Source organism: Rhinoderma darwinii, chromosome 5 (assembly GCF_050947455.1).
Source record: "Rhinoderma darwinii isolate aRhiDar2 chromosome 5, aRhiDar2.hap1, whole genome shotgun sequence".
NCBI lineage: Eukaryota > Metazoa > Chordata > Amphibia > Anura > Rhinodermatidae > Rhinoderma > Rhinoderma darwinii.
Genome location: NC_134691.1, coordinates 84,746,737 through 84,763,285, shown reverse-complemented (window position 1 = coordinate 84,763,285; position 16,549 = coordinate 84,746,737). Strand labels below are relative to the sequence as shown.

The 16,549-nt window shown below is 41.5% G+C and overlaps 1 protein-coding gene across 2 annotated transcripts in view; it reads left to right on the top strand.

Annotated features, from left to right (window-relative positions):
• The window catches only part of TGS1 (trimethylguanosine synthase 1), a 61,809-nt gene that overhangs the window by 22,067 nt on the left and 23,193 nt on the right, over window positions 1-16,549 (top strand). For both annotated transcript variants that reach the window (XM_075826232.1, XM_075826233.1), the window contains 4 exons: window positions 112-544; window positions 3,463-3,615; window positions 7,224-7,367; window positions 12,869-13,087. In XM_075826232.1, coding sequence (XP_075682347.1) covers window positions 112-544; window positions 3,463-3,615; window positions 7,224-7,367; window positions 12,869-13,087 — 949 coding nt within the window. The remainder of the gene's footprint in view (window positions 1-111; window positions 545-3,462; window positions 3,616-7,223; window positions 7,368-12,868; window positions 13,088-16,549) is intronic.

Below are 16,549 nucleotides of genomic sequence, written 5' to 3'. Positions count from 1 at the left end.
AACTTCCAAACTTGGCATTGTCACACTATAGTCCAATGATACGGTGCCCTGATATATAATTATTCATTTTTATTTTTTTTATTTTTTTTTGTTTCGCCTTAATATTATTAGGTACAAACATTTCTAAAAGGGGTTGGAGAACCTGCTGGAGATTTAATAAATGGAACGGTTCTACTGCCAGATGTAGAAGATTCCCCCAGCACCTCTGATTCTGAAGATCTCGATCATTCAAATATTAGTGAACCCACAGGTCAATGCAAGCAGTCTGATGATAGTGAACTTTCTGAAGGGAAAGACCATCCCGATCTTGACAAACCACCTGAACAGTTACAAGACCATATTATTACATCTCCAGCGAATAGGCTGGATAGCACTAGTCAAAGCAAAGTGTTGAAGTCTACATTACGTTCTAACACCATCTGGTGTTCAGACCATGCAATCGCCACAGAACAACAATCCAATGCCAACACAAATCGCTCTACACGACCCCTGGTCTCTCTAGAAATTCCAGACTATCTGCAGGTTGAAACAAAAGAAAATAACGGTTTGTATTGTGTATATAATTTTCAAACTTAATATTTTATGATGACATATTTATCAATAACTCACATTTATGCCTTGGTCTGTTGTGGCAAACTAACTATTTCTCCTCTTTGTAATTGAGGGACACAGCACCATGAGTGTGGGCCTTTGCCAGTAGAAGGCAGGCACTAGGCAGGAAAAGTTACGGCTCCGACCAGGCAGGCCACGCCAGACAGTGGGCTAATAAGGGTTAGTATAGTGTCCGCAGGAGACAGGTGAGACCGGATTGTCAGGGCTGCTGCGCTTTTTAATTTTACCATTTTTTTCTTTAGCTTCAGGTTGGTAATAAGTCTTGATTGCCAGCCACCTAACCCCTTCCGCTTCTGCAGGTAAGGTGCTGGTAAACCCGCTATATGTGTGCAGTTGAAGGTGCTCTCAGTAGGAGTCCCCCTTGGGTGCTCTGAGAATATTTATTTTTTCTCCTTCAGTAAGTCTTTTATGCTCTGGAAAAGTCCCCTTTGCTCCACTGCTGGCTCCTGGGCTGTTTTCCCTTTCACTGGGCTGCAGTGCCAATGGCTATTTGTACTCTGACGGGGTCTCCGTAATTTAGTCACCTGCAGACTTGGCCGCAGTTCACTCCCGTTGTAATGTATGTCCTATCAGACGCATGGACGCTGTGCTGGCTGCTGGATTAGCGGTTCCTGGTGTTAACCAGTGACTTATCAGCACAGGCTTTTTTTTTTTTTTGTGGTTTCTTCTCAGCGTGGGCTTCCTGTAACTCAGTTCTTCCTAGTCCCCAGGGCCATTGCTTTGTCTGCGCCATAGGGCCTTTTGGACCTGCTCTCCAGGATTACTCATCCTCTTCTCCAGTCTTCTGCTTGGCGGAAATCAGCAGAAAGGGTTTAGGAGGAAAGACCTGCGGGCTATTTTACGGAATCTGCTGAAATCCATCAATGTTCATAGTGCAATTTGGAAACCTCCATTCAATTGTAATAGGTGTCTGAATTGACCGTGCCAGCCCTTTTTCTTCCAACTTGAATAACTATTTTAGGGAGTCATTGTGGAGTGGCTGTAGTGACAGGCTATTCTTGCGTCACTGCAATAACGAGAATTCTCCTGCAGCCCGTTTACCTCGCAGTGCATGCAAACCAGGACCTCCCAAGACAACACACCCTCACTGGAATTGGCCCTCCTGACTGTGCATTTTCCTTCTCCCAGGCCATAAAGGACATTTCCAGGCACTTCCAAATCATGGCTGAGTCTTGGAAACTTCTGTCATCCCAAATTGTGGCCCAGATCAATGCTCCCTCAATCTAATTTAGGGGTAATGCACCCTCTTCCCCATGGTAGACCACGTACAAGGCCCAGACACGACAAGAACAGATCCCGCTCTTCTTTGGGCCTTCACCAGCATTCCCTGTTATGACCAGCACTAGAGAAGCTTCCCCTCTGCAGGAGCAGTCCGTCTTCTCTGAGGAATCCTCTGATTCAGTCAGAACAAGAAACTCAATTGCCAGCTGCTATGCAAGACTTGATATGTGCAGTCAGAGACACCTTACATATTAACAATGACTCCCCTCTGGGAGAAGTGTATTTCAGAGAAGTTGAATTGCTTTGTATGAGCTTAAAGGTTCCGGGTTGAATCCCTGCGGTGATTGCCTCATTGGAACAAGGCGAGTACCTTTTCTCCAACATCTGTGATGCCTACCTCCACATACCTATCACAAGGGCTCACCAGTGTTTCGTTTGCTTCGCTGTCGGTTCCCAATACCACGAGTAAGTTACACTTCCTTTCTGGTTCACAACTGCTTTCAGGGTCTTTACCAAGGTCCTAGCGACTCTCATGGCGCTTCTCTGTGCCAGGGGAGTTACTGTTTTTCTTTTATCTGGACGACCTTTTGGTGAAAGCTCCCTCCAGACAGAACATTCTTTCCAGTCTCCGGGTCACCTTGGACACCTTGAAGGGATTCTGATGGATCGTCAACAGAGAGAAGTAATATCTGGTGTCAGCCCAGCGCTTGGAGTTTTAGACACTAAGACAGCCAGGGTTTTCCTTCCAGTGGACACGATAAGTGCCATGCAAACCGGGGTGTCTCTCCTTCGCTGGAACGCTCCCTCTTCCACCGACTTCTCCATGTGGGTATTGGGCAAGATGGTGTCTGTCTATGAGGCCTTTCCTTATGCCCAATTCCACACAGAGTGTCCAGAGGGCGATCCTGGCATGCTGGGACAAGTCTCAGGATTCCCTAGGCAAGTAGATCAGGGCTTTGGGACATACTTTCACGAAGTTCTACCAAATTCATACTCTGGCTTCCTCCGATTCCAGCCTGGGTTACAAGGTACGCCAAGCAGCTGTGCGATAGTCGGGTTACAAGCCAGTTTCCCTCTTTTGCCCACCCCTTGGGACTGCTCTAGGATGTCCCATGGTGCTATATGTCCGAATGACATGATCGAGAAAATAGGAATTATTATTATCGAGTAAAATCCTTTTCTCGTTTGTATTCATTAGGGGAAACAGATCACGGCCTTCCTTCTTTTCCTGGAACACAGGGACTTTTGTTCTATTTGATTCATAGTTTTCCCCGGACCGTGGATGTGTTATCTCTTCTGTACACACTGATTAACCCAGTCTCTGTGGGAAGCGTATGGCCTTCCTGGGTGGAGCCAACACTCTTTTACTACCTAGTGGCGAGGGTCTATTCTCATGGTGCTGTGTCCCCGATTTACATTCAACGAGAAAACGATGTAACAGTGAGTGCAAAAATACAATTTTATACGTTTTTGCTACTAGTCCGTTTTCTGGGCTACACACCAGAAACATAGCAACCTGTTCCTTTCCTATGTCTAAATATGATTTTAAAACCTTTTCTATATTGGTATATATCTGGATATGTGTTTGTATGTTAATGGCAAATATATGTATGAACTCCTATAATATAGCTGGAGACCAGTGCAAGAAAAAAAAGAAAAAGCCAAAAAAGAAAATTCAGTCTCTGCCCCCAGAAATTGCTGCAGATCCTCACCTTGCCAAGTATTGGGCTCAGCGCTACAGGCTCTTCTCTCGCTTTGATGAAGGGATTAAACTTGATCAAGGTAAGCTGTAACCGATGCATTGTCCTCTCCATAAACCGCATATATGGCGTATATTTTGGTGAAAATGGGGGAGCAAATAAAATAATCACTATACAACTTTTGAGGTTCATTGCTATAAACAACTTTGCAGCTTCCACAGAAGCGTTCATCTAGCCTTCTAAATGATCCGTATATTATCACGCAGGAAGGACTACACTTTCTTGGGACTAAATGTATAGCTCATGCAGCTGTAATACAGCCATGTGTACAGAGCCTAGCTAGATTTTCCATTCTTACATAAAATATGTTGTAGCTTTTTTATCTGCTAAAATGCTGTGAAAGTATGACAGAGGAAGTAAGAACAAATTCCTGAAAAGAATGGAAACCAGCTTGGTGTTATACATATGAGTCAGTGCTTCTAAATTTTTCTTTTACTGGGGTCTTACCAGACAAAATATGGTCATTCCCGGGCTTCACCATTGGTCATTGTGTATGCCAAAACTTTCAAAAACTGCTTCAATATATCTTATAATTTGTCTTCTGGACTCGGTAGAACGTTAAATAAACGCCAAGGAAATCCGTTATGTTACTGAATCAGAGATTGGTGCAACCATAGAAAGGCCTGTACAGCTTATAATAACTTCTGTCAAATCTTCCTCCCTAGCTGCACCTCACCAACAACTAGGGGAAGCCTTGCCAGTAAGCCCTGCCTCATGGTTTGAGAAGCACTAATTTAAATCCTCCTCAATTGAAGTGAGATCTTTAAATCTCCAAAGAGCATGTGTTCTGCATTCGCCCAAACCTTTTCAGGTATTTCAGGCACGCTCTCGTTCTCTCTTCAGCTCTCGGCAGACAAGGACAACAAGGCACATAACACAAACCGCTCTGATACTGTCCGTAGCTGATTGGACAGTGTCAGAGCGCGAAGCATCACGCCCCTGCCATTTACATTTCGGGCGCCAAATATAACAACATTGATATCTAAATAACGGAGGAGGCTAGAAACATAGTTTAAATGACACAAGGTTTGTGTAGCAGTGCCTATTCACTCAGCTGCACATGTATGGGCTGGTGAAAGGTTCTCTTTAACCCCTTCCAACATTTGACGTACGATGCGGGTGTCGGCTGTTTGTTACAGCCGACCCTTCAGAGTAATGAGCAGCATCGCGATCCCGCTCGTTTAACTCGTTAAATGCTGCGGTCAATAGCGACCGCAGCATTTAAATCGTCAGAAAGAGGGGGTGACCCCTCGAACAGCTCATCGACAGCCCCCCCCCCGCAACGCAATCGGGATGGAGGTGAGGATTTCGTTTCCCTTGCTGTAATCTCACAGAAAAGAGTCAGAAGTGTCAGGATTCTGAGTACACATGACGTCCAGGCTGGATTTCATGTGTGTTCATTATCAGGACACTTGATTAACGTTAATCTCTGTTTATGTGGCTGCAGATCGCTGCTGTGTAAATCAATGTAGAGGAGTGTATGATGCTGACTGTTCATTGATTGGTCAGCGTCATACACGTAAACACGCCCAGTTAAAAACACAATACACGCCCACTTGGACATAACGAAAAACAAACGCCCCGTTGTCCATTTCAAACCTCATTTGCATATATATATATAAAATAGCTTATAACTTGGCCAAAAATGAACGTTTTTAAAAAAAAAACAAACGTTACTGTTATCTACATTGCAGCGCCGATCACATGCAATAGCAGATAGGGATTTGAGAATCTGGTGACAGAGCCTCTTTAAGCCCCGCCTCCGGCAGGGCTTAAAGAGGCTCTGTCACCAGATTTTGCAACCCCTATCTGCTATTGCAGCAGATAGGCGCTGCAATGTAGATTACAGTAACGTTTTTATTTTTAAAAAACGAGCATTTTTGGCCAAGTTATGACCATTTTTGTAATTATGCAAATGAGGCTTGCAAAAGTCCAAGTGGGTGTGTTTAAAAGTAAAAGTCCAAGTGGGTGTGTATTAGGTGCGTACATCGGGGCGTTTTTAATACTTTTACTAGCTGGGCGCTGTGAAGAGAAGTAACATCCTCTTCTCTTCAGAACGCCCAGCTTCTGACAGTGCAGATCTGTGACGTCACTCACAGGTCCTGCATCGTGACGGCCACATCGGCACCAGAGGCTACAGTTGATTCTGCAGCAGCATCAGCGTTTGCAGGTAAAATAAAAACGTTACTGTAATCTACATTGCAGCGCCGATCTGCTGCAATAGCAGATAGGGGTTGCAAAATCTGGTGACAGAGCCTCTTTAATAGTCTCCTGTCAGAATCACGTTTTACTGCAATACATTAGTATTGCAGTATATCGTGCAAGCGATCTAACGATCGCTGGTTGAAGTCCCCTAAGGGGACTAATAAAAAAAGTAAAAATGAGTTAAATAAGTTACATTCTTTTACACAAAAAAAAAAACCCTTTTTCCATTTTCCCCCTAAAGCAAAGTAAAAAAATAAATAAACATAATTAGTATCGCCGCGTCCGTAAAAGTCGGAACTATTACAATATATCATTATTTAACCCACACGGTGAACGGCATAAAAAAAATTGTAAACGCCAGAATCTCTCTCTTTTTTGGTCACATCATCTCCCACAAAAAATGAAATAAAAAGTGATCAAACCGTCGCATGTACACCAAAATGGTAATATTAAAAACGACAGCTTATCCCGCAAAAAATAAGCCCTCATACCACTTAATGGACAGAAAAATAAAAAAGTTATGGCTCTCTGAATTTGGCGACACAAAAAATTATTTTTATTTTTTACACTGTTTTTATTTGTAAAAGTAGTAAACTATAGAAAAAACAATATATATTTGGCATCGCCGTAGTCGCATTGACCCAGAGAATAAAGTTAACGTGTTGTTTTAATTGCACAGTGAATTCCGTAAAAACGAAGCGCAAAAAACAATGGAGGAATCGCAGTTTTTTTTATTTTCTACCCCGCAAATAATTTTATTCCCGTTTCCTAGTACATTATATGGCACAATAAATGGTGCTACGAAAAACTACAACTCGTCCTGCAAATATCAATCCCTCATAGTACTATATCGACAGAAAAATAAAGACGTTATGGCTTTTGGAAGGTGGTGAGGAAAAAAGGAAAATTAAAATCTATAAAAGGGCTGCGGCGGGAAGGGGTTAATGCATAATAATGTTGATGCTTCAGGAGCATAGTGGATTTTATGAACACCTGGTTAGAATGTCTGTACAGTTGAGTCACGTATACATTGCAAGTTCCTAAGGGAAATGTGGACTTTAAAGGTAAGTCTGTTATAGAAACGTGCTGGTTTTAGATCAATATAACATTATTATTTTTTTATTTCTATTTTATTTTAAATGGATCTGACACTAAATTACTTACCATCCTAATTCTGTGTTGCATGTATGGGAATCCTCCGTGTCACATCAGTCTTTAGCCCCATGTGCAGTTTGTTACAGCTTAAAGAAGGACCATCTGGTCAAATCGTTGCTGCTTTGTATGTTGTCACTTGCTGCCGTAATAAAGAATGTTTCATTAGATGCTTCATATGCTGTAGAATACGAAGTAACATCCCTTTGTCCTTATGAAACTTCTACAAGTTACGTTGTGATGTTGCCGACTTTCACGTTTCATCTTTTGCAGAAGGGTGGTTTTCTGTTACCCCAGAGAAGATTGCAGAGCACATCGCAGACCGCGTGAGGCAGTGCATCAATGGTGCTGTCGTAGTAGATGCCTTCTGTGGTGTCGGTGGGAATGCCATTCAGTTTGCCTTAGCGGGAATGCATGGTGAGCTATAGTCTGAGTTGACCACAAAGTAAGCCACAATAAAATGTACAGAGGCATTATGCTCCGTTTACGCTTGCGTTGTATGATCTCTTACTCTGATTCGTTGTTAGATCCAAATACGGATAAAAACTGATCCGTGAAAAATCCCATTGAAATCGAGATCACGAATGCAAACGGATTACAATCAGTTTGTATCCGTTTTACATTGACATGAATGATAATAACCCATCCGTTTTTTTTTTTTTGAATGGAGAAAGTCCTGTACGATGCACTTTTATCTCAGTAAAAAAAACAGATGACTAACATAACAGACGCTGATGGATGCAATTCCGTATTTTTCCTTATTCTGATCTAAAAACAAAGAGTAACGGATTATAAAACGCATGTGTGAACCTAGCCTTCTAATATGGTACAACTTTTACATTGCATGTTTTATAATACTATGTTATTGTATTTTTTTTCTTAGGCTCTGTCTACATTTGTAAGCTTAATCATTGTATAATAACACCGATGCAAAGCAATGGTCCTAACGAGGAAATAATTGGATAGACCTGGGTCTAAAACAACACACCTAAATCTAGTAGATTTATGACATGAGTGCTAGACCCAAATACGATAAGACATATGAACTTTATTGATATGCATTAAAAACATGCATAATGGTTAAACCACAATGTACAGAACACCTAAAAAAAGAACTGTGTATTATGGACATGTATATGGTCACATAGGAAAGGAGATTAAGTTATCCCACAGACCTGTAAATTAAGCTATAATAGTAGGGGCAGGATGACCGGATTGACAACAAAGAAAATAAATTCATTATTATAAGTCAATGCATGGAAAGAACCTATAAACCCTCCCAACAGCACAGTGGTTTGTAAGGCAAATGCCTAGGACCAGTAGCCATGCATACCCAACACACCGGACACGCGTTTCGCTCACCCCATACAGCTTTTCTAAACTAAACACGTCTGTGGCAGCCTAAGTGAAGCCAAAGACCCCAAAATGTCAACTCAAACTAAGAAAATATAAGTATTAAAGAAAACTAGGCAGATAAGTAATACAGAAATACAGACCAAGAAACTCCTTACATATAAAACTCCTAGAGAGCTGCTGGAATCTGGTGAATGGCTTTTTATGCTTGTATAGGAGTTTCTTCAGGGTCCTGTACATAAGTGTACAGTAATAATAAAATGAAGACCAGATCAGCTCCCTTTGGGACAGGTAGAGAGCGGTGCGTGTGGATTCAGGTGAAGAGCAGTACCAGATCCGATCCACAACAGATACCAGTGGCACCAGGCAGACTCCATTGACTTACAATGGGGTCCGGCGGGTTTCACCAAGGTGGAACAGTTCATGCAGTACTGCTAGAGAGAAGTACATGCTGTACAGGTAGAGAATTGAAAGGAGTGTATGTCAGAGAGAGTAGTTCAGTACATGCAGTACTTTATGGGTTAGGTTCTGTTCACATCTGAATCATGGCTTCTGTTTATAATGAAAGCTAGAACGTAGTGCCAGATCCATTGCACAACAGATACTATCTGCGCCAGACAGACCACATTAACGAACAATGGGGTTCGTCAGGTTCTGCCCAGGTGTCCGTTGCTTCGTCGGGGGTAATTAGCGCTGCATGCAGTGCTATATTTCCCGTCTAATTTGACGGAATCCGTGATTGAAGCCCTTAACAGAGTGTCTGACACAAATGTGAAGATAGCCTTATACAGTATAAATAGGGATCAGTTATAGTATGTGTAGCACAGGTACAGCGCAATACTGATTGGATCTACTTAACCCCGGTATGATGCTTTTGTTTTTACCAAGGAAATGTTCATGCTCATTGGCTTTATCTTCCACATGTGTCGTAGATCGTCAGTGTCTATGGCAATTTTAAGTTGATTGTGGTTTCATGTGACTATGGCCCAGGAAAGAAGATTGACAATTGCAACCTGGGGCCATTGTAATCTGAGAGACCACTGTATTCCCCATTTGATCTTAAAAATAAAAAAAACGTACAGGAGAGCAGAACTCCCAAATGTTATAAACAGGGGGCCTAATGGCTGAAAACCTTTCTTGAAAATTGACTGTTGATGCAGATACTGGGTTCATTACAGGAGACAAATCTCATATACTACAGCTAGGTACCCATTTGTGTTAGTTTGTTTTTTTAACATTAATGAGGCTCTGTCACTAGTTTAGTAATGCCCAATCTCCTAGCTAATCTGATAGGCGCTGACACACTGATAATTCCAGTAAAAATTGTGTCCCAAAATGTTTATTATTTTAAGTCATGAGCTTTTTTTTCTAAATATGCGAATGAGGCTATACTAGCCAAAGGGGCGGTAACGCTGCTATTTCTCTGTAGGTGGTATTGTTTTCTTGTCTGATTCTTCCCTTCCGTGCACAGAGTGATCTCCGCTTCAATCGCGAGATCACGCTGTGTTTACGCTTCCTGCGGCAGGTTCTTCAACACACCACCTCAGCGCTCATCCAGGAAGACTGTCCCTGCATGGACCGTCTCATCCAAGGACCGACTTCCCGAAAGAGCGATGAGGCGATGTGTTGAAGCACCTGAGACCGGAAGTGTAAACACTTTGTGATCTAGAGATTGAAGCTGAGATCCCGCTGGGGAGCGGAGAAATTTGTGTGACGCTAATTGGACATCATCATACAGACATAAAATAACACCGCCTACAGAGAGACAGCAGTGTTACCGCCCCTTTGGCTGGTACAACCTCATTTGCATATTTAGAAAAAAGTTCATAACTTTTAAAATATAAATGTTTTGGGACACCATTTTCATTGGAATTATCAGCCTGACCGCACCTATTAGATTAGTTAGGCGATTGCACATTACTAAACTAGTGACAGATCCTCTTTAAGGTCAATGGGTTGTCTGTTTTGCCATGAATTTTTCAATTTCAATTCATCAAACAGATGCAACATACTGTAAAAAAAAAAAAAAAAAAAAGTTGCCTGTCTTCTAGCAACTGTAAGACACGTTTAATTTATTTATTTAGTTTTTTAATCTTTTTATTTAATTTTTCACAAACTTAAGGAAAAGTCATAACATTCACATGTGATATTTTCATTTGGCAAAGGATAGTTAGTTTGGCGCGCAGGCCACATATGAAACAAGCGCATATAACAGAATTATAGAAGAGACGTCTATTTAATACTTAATTTACCTACAAGGTTTTCCCATAATAGGTTTTAAAAATATTTAAATACTAAAAAAACATATACTTCTGTGGTCTCTCCCACCGTTTCTCCTGTTCAGCACCCGGTCCAGCATGGAGGTCCTGACGTATGCCATCATCAATACTATGTGTGGATAATGTCTGTTTTTATACCTTTTTTGTTTTGACTCAATGTCTGCGCGTGGGTCTTGTTCTGCATAACACTTAAGGGGGGAATTCTTAACAGGTTTGCACCACCTTTCTGCTGTAAAATTTTTTTTTTACAAATGTTGGCTCACACCATATTTTTTCACTAAAATGTGCTAATCTTGCCACACCCCAGTTTTCAAAGTGGTGAGAAAAGTAGGTGGTGTTAACTGGAGGAGGCGTGGCTAACTGCTTTCTGTTGAATTTATTACTGAAAACAGAAAAAAGCGAAAATGTTAGTGCAAATTTACGCCGGCTCATAGCTGGCATAGATTTCATTTTTTGTCTTTACGGCAGTCCAAAATACACCAAACCTATTAAGAGGTGTGCGCATTTTACTCTAATGAACTTCAGTTTAAGACTGTTTACAGGTAGTGGAATTGCTTCAGGTTTTTTCATCCGGATTTGCGGGCAGTTAACAAATCCCATCCACACGCTGCGGAAAAGATTACTGACCTGCGGTGTGGCTTTTTTAATCCGCAGCATTCCAATTTATGCTGCGGAACAGTTACACATTTGTTAACCCCTTCCCCCTGCTTGCATTCTGGGCCCTAATGTCCAAGCCATTTTTTACATTTTTCCATTGTCACATTCGAAGAGCTGTAACTTTTTTATTTTTGCGTCGGCATAGCTGTATAAGGTCTTGTTTTTTGCGGGACGACTTGCAGTTTTTATTGGTACCATTTGAGAGTAGATGCGACTTTTTGATCACTTTTTATCACATTTTTTTTAAGTCAGGATTAACAGAAAACAGCAATTTTTCCATTGTTTTTTATTTTATTTTTTATGGTGTTCACAGTGCGGGTTAAATAATGTAACCGCTTTATAGTCTGGGTCGTTACGGACGCGGCGATACCAAATATGTGTAACTTTTTTGCTTTATTGTAGTTTTTTTTAATAGTAAAGCATTTTGTAAGGGGAAAAAGTGGGTTTTTCATTTATTTTTTTTTCACTTTTTTTTTAAATTAACTTTATTAAACTTTTTTTACTTTTTTACTAGTCCCACTAGGGGACTTCACTATCCTCCGATCGCTATTATAATACACTGCAATACTTTTGTATTGCAGTGTATTACTGCCTGGCCGTTTAAAACGGACAGGCATCTGCTAGCTCATGCCTCCGGCATGATCTAGCAGGCATTCGCTCCAGGCAGACCTGGGGGCCTTTATTAGACCCCCGGCTGCCATAGAAGACACAGACACTCAGCGATTTTATCGCCGGGTGTCGGTGGGTGAGAGAGGGAGCTCCGTCAATCTCTCCAAAACCATTCAGATGCGGCGCACTCTATTGTGCACCGCATCTGAAGGGTTAAACGGGTGAGATCGATACTAATATCGATCTCACCCGGCAGAGCAGGGACGCCCCCAGCCCTCAGCTGCCGGAGGCAGCTGAGAGCACGGAGATTTGACAGCTCCCTGCTCTGTTTACTTTATTCTACAGCAGCGCCGTAGAATGGCGGCGCTGTAGAATAAAGCCCATTAATGATCGCCATGAAAAGGCTTATCGGCGGTCATTAAGGGGTTAAAGATTTTCCCCAATGAATTCAACGGGGAAGAGATAATTGGCAACAAATCCAAAACGTTGCAGGTTTTTTTGCAGCAAAAACGGCAAGTAGAATAAAAAAAACTATTTTCCGTTTTAAAACTAGACCATATCCTGTAGCGATGCCTCGGCAGCCTCCTCATTAAGCGTGATTAATCACACGTTTGTCAGATTCATTTAGTGTTGCTTTTTTTTAATTAAAATCTATAAAAACTGAATAAAACTGAAAATGTACAAACTGAATAAATATGCTAAATGCAGGTGGTGTATGAAGTTGGACACTATACAGGACTGCAATATAACAATTGTCAGGACATGGTACCGTACAAAATAGCATACCAGAGTATAACCTGGATATAGCCTGTAATGACAGTAATAGAATACACCAACCTGTTGCATAGTCCAGTAATAGCGAGGACTACATACTATGCAGTTCAGCCTTTTGAGTTTCTCTTATGAACTTTTAATCATCCTTGTTTATTCTTTTCTTTAGTTTGTCTTGAGCTGTTTACTAATGTATGTGTGATATTTGTACATTTTCTCTATAACAAGCATTTGCCCCTCTTTCTACAGTCATTGCTGTGGACATTGACCCTGTGAAGCTGGATCTTGCTTACAACAATGCAATGGTGTACGGAGTAGCAGACCGCATTGAGTTGATCCGCGCGGATTTCATGTGTGTCGCTCGGGATTTGAAGGCAGATGCAGTTTTTCTCAGCCCACCATGGGGAGGCCCTGACTACGTCAGCGCAGAAACTTTTGATATCAAGACAATGATGTCACCTGATGGATATCCTTTTACAAGCTCTAAACTCAGAATCAGGCTAAGGAGTATTAGTTGGTCAAATCCATGTTGATTCCTGGACGTGCTGCAGTTTTTCCTATCTGTGGCATGTGGTATCCGCTTCAGATTTTGTGTGGATAATTCGGGGGTTTTACCTATTTCAGTTAAATGGCAAAATCTAGATCTGAATCCTCAGATGATAAATGAATGCAGATTTACGTTGCAGAACTCAGACATCCGCATCATCTATCTATAGCCTAATGAGGAAACTTACTGGCTCTGTTATCCTGTTATCTCTTCTGTTTCCATATATCCCATACACTTTTATGGGCCAGGCCTTTGCTCCATAAAACTCTTCCCTACAACAGTCATCTATATGTTCAACCAATCAGTGGGAGTCCCAGTATTTGTACCCCACTGACATAACCACGTATTCTGTGCATAAGTCACGAGTTTCCCAGTATTACATGAAGTTCAGATTCCAGTACATTCCTACCCGCATAGGGTATATAGTAATGAAAAGCCTTCTGTTCCTTTTTAAAAAAACATAGACATACCTGCATCTGGGTATTACTAAAGAAGACCTGGTTGTTTATCTTTGACTTTGCATGCGGCAGTGACTGCATGTGAATGTCTTGTTTGAACATTGGGATTAGTGCTCCTTCAGAGTTCACTTAGTGAAAACTTCACGTGTAAATGTTTCTGGGTCGGACTGCTGTGGTACATGTATACCATCCACCTATCAATACAAGAAAAGGAAAATAGTTACTGCCATTACACGTAAAGGATGTTTTATGTAAAGTGTATAACTTTTCATTATACAACTTTCTAATATACTTTGTTTTTCAAGATCTGTTCACTGTCGGGGAATGAAGAAATTTCTTGCGTGCATCTACAGTCCTGGCCAACAGTTTTGAGACGGTCACAAATCTGGGTTTTCACAAAGTTTGCTGCTTCCGTTTTTATAGTGACAATTTGCATTGAATCTAAATGATGAAGTGATCAGATGAATTGCAATTACAAAGTCATTCCTTGCCATGAAAATTATCTTTGATCCCAAAAATCCCATTTCCACTGCATTTCAGCCCTGCCACAAAATTACCTGCTAACATCATTTCATTGATCTTCTCGATCGCTCAGGAGAAAGTGTTAGAGGACAAGGCGGCTGATGTCTCTGTCATGCCGATTGAATTATAAGAGAGGACTGGTTGCTTTAAAAGGGGGTGGTGCTTAAAATAATTCTTGTCTTCTGTTACCCATGGTTACCGCCAAGGAAACGTGCAGTCATTATTGTGTTGCATCAAAAGACAGGCAAGGATATTGCTGCTTGTAAGATTGTCCCTAAATCAACCATTTATGGGATTTTCAAGAACTCTAAAGAGAGGTTCAATTGCTGTGAAGAAGGCTTCAGGGCACCCAAGAAAGTCCAGCAAGTGCCAGGACCGTCTCCTAAAGAGGATTCAGCTACGGGATCGGTTCAACAACAGTACAGAAATGGCAGCAGGCAGGTGTCAGCGCATCTGCACGCAAAAGTGAGACGAAGGCTTTTGGAGGCAGGTCTGGTGTCCAGAAGGGCAGCAATGAAGCCACTTCTCGCCAAGAAAATCATCAAGGACAGACTGACATTCTGCAGGAAGTACAGGGATTGGTCTGCAGAGGGCTGGGGTAAAGTTATTTTATCTGATGAAGCCACCTTCAGACTGTTTGGGACTTCTGGAAGAATGATTATCCAGAGAAGACAAGGTGAGCGCTACCATCAGTCCTGTGTCATGCCAACAGTAAAGCATCCTGAGATCATTCATGTGTGGGGTCGCTTTTCATTTAGGGAGTGGGCTCACTCTCAATTTTGCCTGAGAACACTTCCATGAATAAAGAATGGTATCTAAACATCCTGCAAGAGCAACTTCTACCAATGATCCAGGAGAAATTTGGTAATGAACAATGCTTTTTTCAGCATGATGGAGCACTACTTCACAAGGCAAAAGTGATAACTAAGTGGCTCAGTGAACAAAACCTTGACATTTTGGATCCATGGCCAGGAAACTCCCCAGATCTCAATCCCAGTGAGAACCTGTGGTCAATCCTCAAAAAGCGGATGGACAAACAAAAACACAGAAATTGTGATAAACTCCAATCCCTGATTAGACAATAATGGTTTGCCATCAGTCAGGATTTGGCCCAGAAGCGGATATCCAGCATGACAGGGCGAATTGCAGAAGACTTGGAAAAAGAAGGGTCAACAATGTAACTATTCAGTCTTGGCATAATCTTGAGGTAATTGTCAAAAGTTTAAAAACGTATGAAATGCTTATAATTGCACTTCAGTATACCATAAAAATATCTGACTAAGGCTATATTCAGACGAGCGTGGGCAACCTCGGACGTAAAAAACTGACGTTTTTCATGTCTGAGGTGCACCAGTGGGGGACGTGTTGTCACGGATCCCCCATAGACTAGAGTCCATGGAGGAATACGTGACACGCAGTAAAATAGGACATGTTCTATTTTTTTGCGGTCCTTCACGCGCTCCGTTGAGACAACGGTCGTGCGAATGGCCCCATTGAAATAGTCAGTGTGATGGCCGTTTTAACGGACGTGATACACATTCGTCTGAATGAGCCCTAAAACCTCTAAAAACACTGAAGCAGCAAACTTTTTGAAAACCAAAATTTGTGTCCGTCTCAAAACTTATGGCCAGGACTGTAAAAGCAAAAAACAAAACAGACCTATTATTTCTCACAGCAGCACAAATGACTCTCCTATCCTGCTAGTTTTCTACAATCCGTGTAGGAAGAATGTTCTCTCGGAGTCCAGGCGGTTTAGCTCACTTGCTTGCCCACACTAGATTCAATTGTACCAAACCATCATGTCTGAGTAGTATTAGGTCTATACCGGTTTTTAGCTTTTGATGTAAACCAGAATGATCCTGCTGCTATAATTTAAAGGTGGATTATATCAATAGTCGGTATTTGAGGCCTTGTTCACATCTGTGTTGGAGGCTCCGTTAGAGCTTCTATCGTAGATTCCGGAAAATTTAACGCAGCATGCAGGTCTATTTTTTTTTTTGTAAAATGACGGCCACATGACCGGACAGAACCCATTAAAGTCGACGTGGTCTGTTGGGCGCCGATGGTGTCCGTCACAATATTGAATTGTGTTTTTCTGCTCCTATGACAGAACAGAAAGACAGAATTCTTAGCGCAGATGTGAACAGAGCCTTACACAAGCATCATGTGTTGTATAGGTACAAGTGCCCCATTTGTGTTCTTAGATTTCAGATTCCTTTTCTACTTAGTTTTTTCAATCAGTTTTTTTTTTCTGGCTTCTAGGTATGGGGTTATAAAAACTGGAGATAAAAACTATTTTTTTTTTCTTTGTTAAATTCTTGTCCGCAATGTCATCAAGAAATCTGCCTCTCTGTCCCAAGCCTGATATGGCTAGAACAGAATTTTAGTATAAAAAGCAGGTTA